Source organism: Cibotium barometz, chromosome 55, assembly GCF_041138505.1.
Source record: "Cibotium barometz isolate CiBa-2024 chromosome 55, ASM4113850v1, whole genome shotgun sequence".
In the NCBI taxonomy this organism is placed as follows: Eukaryota; Viridiplantae; Streptophyta; class Polypodiopsida; order Cyatheales; family Cibotiaceae; genus Cibotium; species Cibotium barometz.
The window spans coordinates 29,553,845-29,557,956 of record NC_141100.1 but is presented as its reverse complement, the minus strand read 5'-3'; the positions used below and the strand labels follow the sequence as shown (position 1 = coordinate 29,557,956).

Genomic DNA, 4,112 nt, shown 5'->3' with positions numbered 1-4,112 from the left:
AAGTTTATTAGTACTGAATATTGAATGCCTTTAAATTTGGGCTACCGAATCTTTATATATTTTTCAATAAATTTGAATGCCTTGAATTGAACACCTGAAAAGGGCTCCGTAAATATTTTCCAATGAAGATTTTTTTAAAATATTCAATACGGCTTTGAATGCCTTGGAATTTGGGCCAAAGCACTCCATATGATAATCTCAAAGATATTCTGTTCGTTAATGAGTTGGCCGTTTTGTTGGATAGTGAATGTGCCACCTTTGTTTGATGATTGTGTTGCAGTACTGAATTTAATCTCTTTAGTGAATGTGCCACCTTTTTTTTAAGTTTGTGTCGTATTACTGAATTTGCTGTTAAAATAATCAATTAATTATACAATACGAGTAGAATACTATTTGAAGATTTGTTCTTGTATTTTTGCATGGCTATTTGGTTTTCAAATGAGTTCGAGTCATTTCACTAGAGCATCTTGCTTGAAAGGTTCTTGTTGTGCAAAAATGGATGAGTTACCTCTTGCTAAGCAGAAAAAGAGTGTGCAGGTTGGCCCAGGTGAGAGCTCATCGAGACACACAAGGAGGCAAGCTGATTTTTCCAGCACTTTGGAGCAAGCCGCCTCCTCAAACCCTACTACGGAGCATGCGGTACATATCATAGATGACACTAACCTGGAGGTGGATATGGATAGGCAGCATCTACATAGTGATGAAAGAAATGAGGAGGATGGACAAAATGTAGTGGGGGCAATTGAGGAAAATAAAGGTGATCAAAATGAGGGTGAGAATACTCAAGGTGGTGATAATGAGGATGAAGGTGAGAATACTGAGGATACTGGGAGAGAAATAGAGGGGGAAGAGAACACACATCCACTAGAGGATCAAGAAGAAACAGTTGTCACAACCCAAACTGAAGGAAGCAAGCAGAAAAAAAGTAAGGTTGATATTTTTGGGAAGATTCTTGAGACATCTACTCCACAAGCCTTTTTAGATAGGATAGGAGTCAAATTTATGTTCCTCTCTGTAGGATGATCCTGACGGAGGCAATCCAAAATGTTTCTCCCTCAACAGATAAGTCTCTTACTCTCGAAGCTTCAAAAAACTAGGTGGGTACATTGAGAGCATGGGAGCTTTCACAGTATCAATTATGGACTTGGAAGGGGAGGAGACACCATTGACACAAGAGAGGGAGGAATCTTGGGATGAGCATTGGAGGACTGTGAATCAACAATTTGAGGAAACTCTTGCACTTGACCCCGATTGGGGTCCGTACTTGAGCCGAAAAATGGTGCATATTCTTGATGGTAATAATCGACACAATGCTTGGATGGACTGCATTTCTACAGGTGAGTTCTCATTGGGATGTTATAGTTTCTTATGCTTCTTTGTCCTTCCTAATTTTGTGTTTTATTACAGGGTTTCAAGGGGATTTGTCCATGCATTGTTGTGTTCTCTGTAAATTTTATGTGTTCGAGCGGAGGGATGTGGGTGAGCTTTTGTTTTCATTGTCCAGGTTGAACAAGTAAGTTAATTTGTTATCAGAGTCTCCTTCTATGTCAAAAGTAAGTTGTTTGTACTCAAGAATATTAACATATTTTTTCTTTGTTTTGTAGAATGCATGATTATGCATTTGTGCCAACCACATTTGGTGATCGTCTATTTCAACTAAGAAGATTGGGAGAGTCCGACCTAACAACTCTCATGGCACATTTGGACAATGAGGACAAGCTGTGGGTTGAGAGAGAGATGTAGAGTGCATCTGCCAGAGGAAGGCCCAGTTGGCTTCATTTGCCAATCCAGATTATGACTTGGCTCTTGTTCAAGGACGAGATGGAGAAAAAAATTGATGAGGCATCAAATGGACCACTTGTCGAGTCTGCTAGGGAGAATGTGACTCGAAAGGTAGAAGTTCTCTACAGAGGAAAAACATCAAAATATGCAAGGATTGCTGATCCCTCCAACGGTGAGGCCTTTTGGTGTGCGGTGCTCTCCCTCCCATGGCACGCATCAATCAATCATGTGGCCATAGAGGAAAAGCTCAATATGATAGGTTTTGCATGCATCAGAGACACAGATAAGGCTCACATTGTCAAGCTTTTTGGACAACTCTCAGGCTGCAGTGCGATCACTTGAGGGTATGCCAAATGATAAGACAAAGGTTAGGGAATGGCTGCACATGTACTCCTACTGGCTTCAGATCATGGAGCTGGGTTTGAGAATCCAAAATGATATTAAAAATTCCGATCGAGTCAGGTTGCTAGGTGAGAGCCGATTCACCTCTTTTGTTGTTCTATGCAGAAGAAAGTACTTCAAAAGGGCTTTCAAAGTGCACGAAGGAGGCATAAAATTTAGCCATGATATTGACCATCAACCAGGCCTACAAAGTGCTGCACGGCGAGTCGTTTATAGGTTTTCCTACAACATAACCCAGATATTCCTTGTTAAAAAACATGCATGCTTCTTTCTGTGTGTTGTTTTATCATTTGGGCTTTGGCTTGCAGATGGTTGCTTTCTGAAATTGAGGAGCACCAATTGGATATTTTACCCCCTCTCGCTAGTGTGTGGCTTTGTGTTGACAATCAATCTTATATGTATGCCAATTTGAAGCTTGGAAGAGTAAGTGATTGAATTTGTCATTTTGAATCCATGATTGAGAAACATGTTCATATTGAGGGTGAGTTGTGTTTACCCATGTTTGTCATTGAACAGGCCATGTCAAGCATAGAGTCTCGTTTCTGCCCGTGGTGGTTGGACCTTGAAAGAAACCATGTGCCTGAGGAGGAGCTTGATCTGTATCACCAACATAATGCTATATTGGAGCTTCGTAGCCAGCAAATTGATCATAATGAGGCCACATCCACATCACATGCAATATCGATTGCATCGGCTTCTTTTCGTAAGTCATTGCCAGTGAATTTAGGGAGGGAAATAGTGAATCGTGCATTGGAGGTGAATCGAGCAATGGAAGCAAATAGGGAGCAGAGTCAACAATAGACATCCAATAGTAGTGCAGGCGGGATATAACCAACTGACATCATAACCAAGACATTGCAAGCTCCAGGTATGTGAGCTTCCTACCTCATCTCTATCGTGATCCGATTGTTTTGACTTAAGACTGTGTGTTAAATGTCAAAAACCTGTCTATAGGAACCATTTATGCCTTCAATGTCAGTATTGATTACCTTGCAGCTACTTTTGTGAACATGGAGGATGCATCCTCATTGGGAAAGCAAGTGCTTGATGCCATGAATGTTATTTTCATAGTAGGGAATGTCAAGAGTACAGGGTCCGATTACTGTGTGGAGTTGATATTTGCAGACTTCCCCTCAAATATCATCATTGGAGGTTGTGTTGCAAACAAGGTTCCATATTGGAATAAGATTGGGGATGGCATGTATGACTCTACTTTTAAAGTTGTTGATTCTTGTCTCTCGGATCGAGGCTTCTTTACATGCCTTTACACTATGGAAGAAGGAGTGACCATTGAGCAGGTTGCACAGAGCGTTGGGTTTGGCATTTATCATAGACAGGTTGTGAGGTGTACTCCACCTATTGGGAAGAAGATGGGGCAAATGATTACTACCCAGGTATTGGTGTTGTTCTCTTTGGGGCTGTCATTTGTGCAAATCTTCTTTGTCCCATTTAAGGTGAAAATGCATGAACAACCAATGTGTCTTTGCTTGTAGGTCACTTGTCTAATATTGGCTGTTTTTGTTCGCTCAACATCTCCTGCTCTACAAGCTTTGTGATGCATGGGGATCAACTAAGGGATTTGGCACTAGGTGATGATCTTGATGTAGGGCAAGATCTTATCTTTGACATGTATGTATGCATTCAAATCAAGATAGAATTTAAAATGATTTTCGGTGATCTTTATGGCATATGGTTAATGGTTTGTGTGCGTTTTCAAGAGTGCCATCGGAGGATCTGGTGAAGAGAAAGGGTAGACCATGGCGGGGCGGTTGTCAGAGAGGTCAGCGGCTTAGCAAATACATCGTCTCCGTCTTCAGTCGTCCTGGGGACACGATTTTGGATTTGTTTGCTGGCACTGGAACTCTTGGGCTAGTGGCAGCATTTATGGATCGCAATGTCATAATGTTAGACAAGGATGAGCAGATTTA

General features: G+C 41.2%; 1 protein-coding gene across 1 annotated transcript; it reads left to right on the top strand.

Moving 5' to 3' along the window:
* The first annotated feature begins 1,106 nt into the window (after positions 1–1,106).
* Positions 1,107–1,517, top strand: LOC147607599 (uncharacterized). The gene is made up of 2 exons (XM_086790782.1): positions 1,107–1,337; positions 1,408–1,517. The coding sequence occupies exons 1-2, from the start codon at positions 1,115–1,117 to the stop codon at positions 1,515–1,517; spliced, it is 333 nt and encodes a 110-aa protein (XP_086646908.1). The 5' UTR covers positions 1,107–1,114.
* The last annotated feature ends 2,595 nt before the right edge of the window (positions 1,518–4,112 follow it).

Coding starts and splice junctions, on each gene's coding strand:
- LOC147607599 (XM_086790782.1), top strand. CDS start 1,115: ATGGGAGCTTTCACAGTATCAATTATGGACTTGGAAGGGGAGGAGACA. Junction 1,338..1,407: donor GATGGACTGCATTTCTACAG/GTGAGTTCTCAT, acceptor GTTTTATTACAG/GGTTTCAAGGGGATTTGTCC.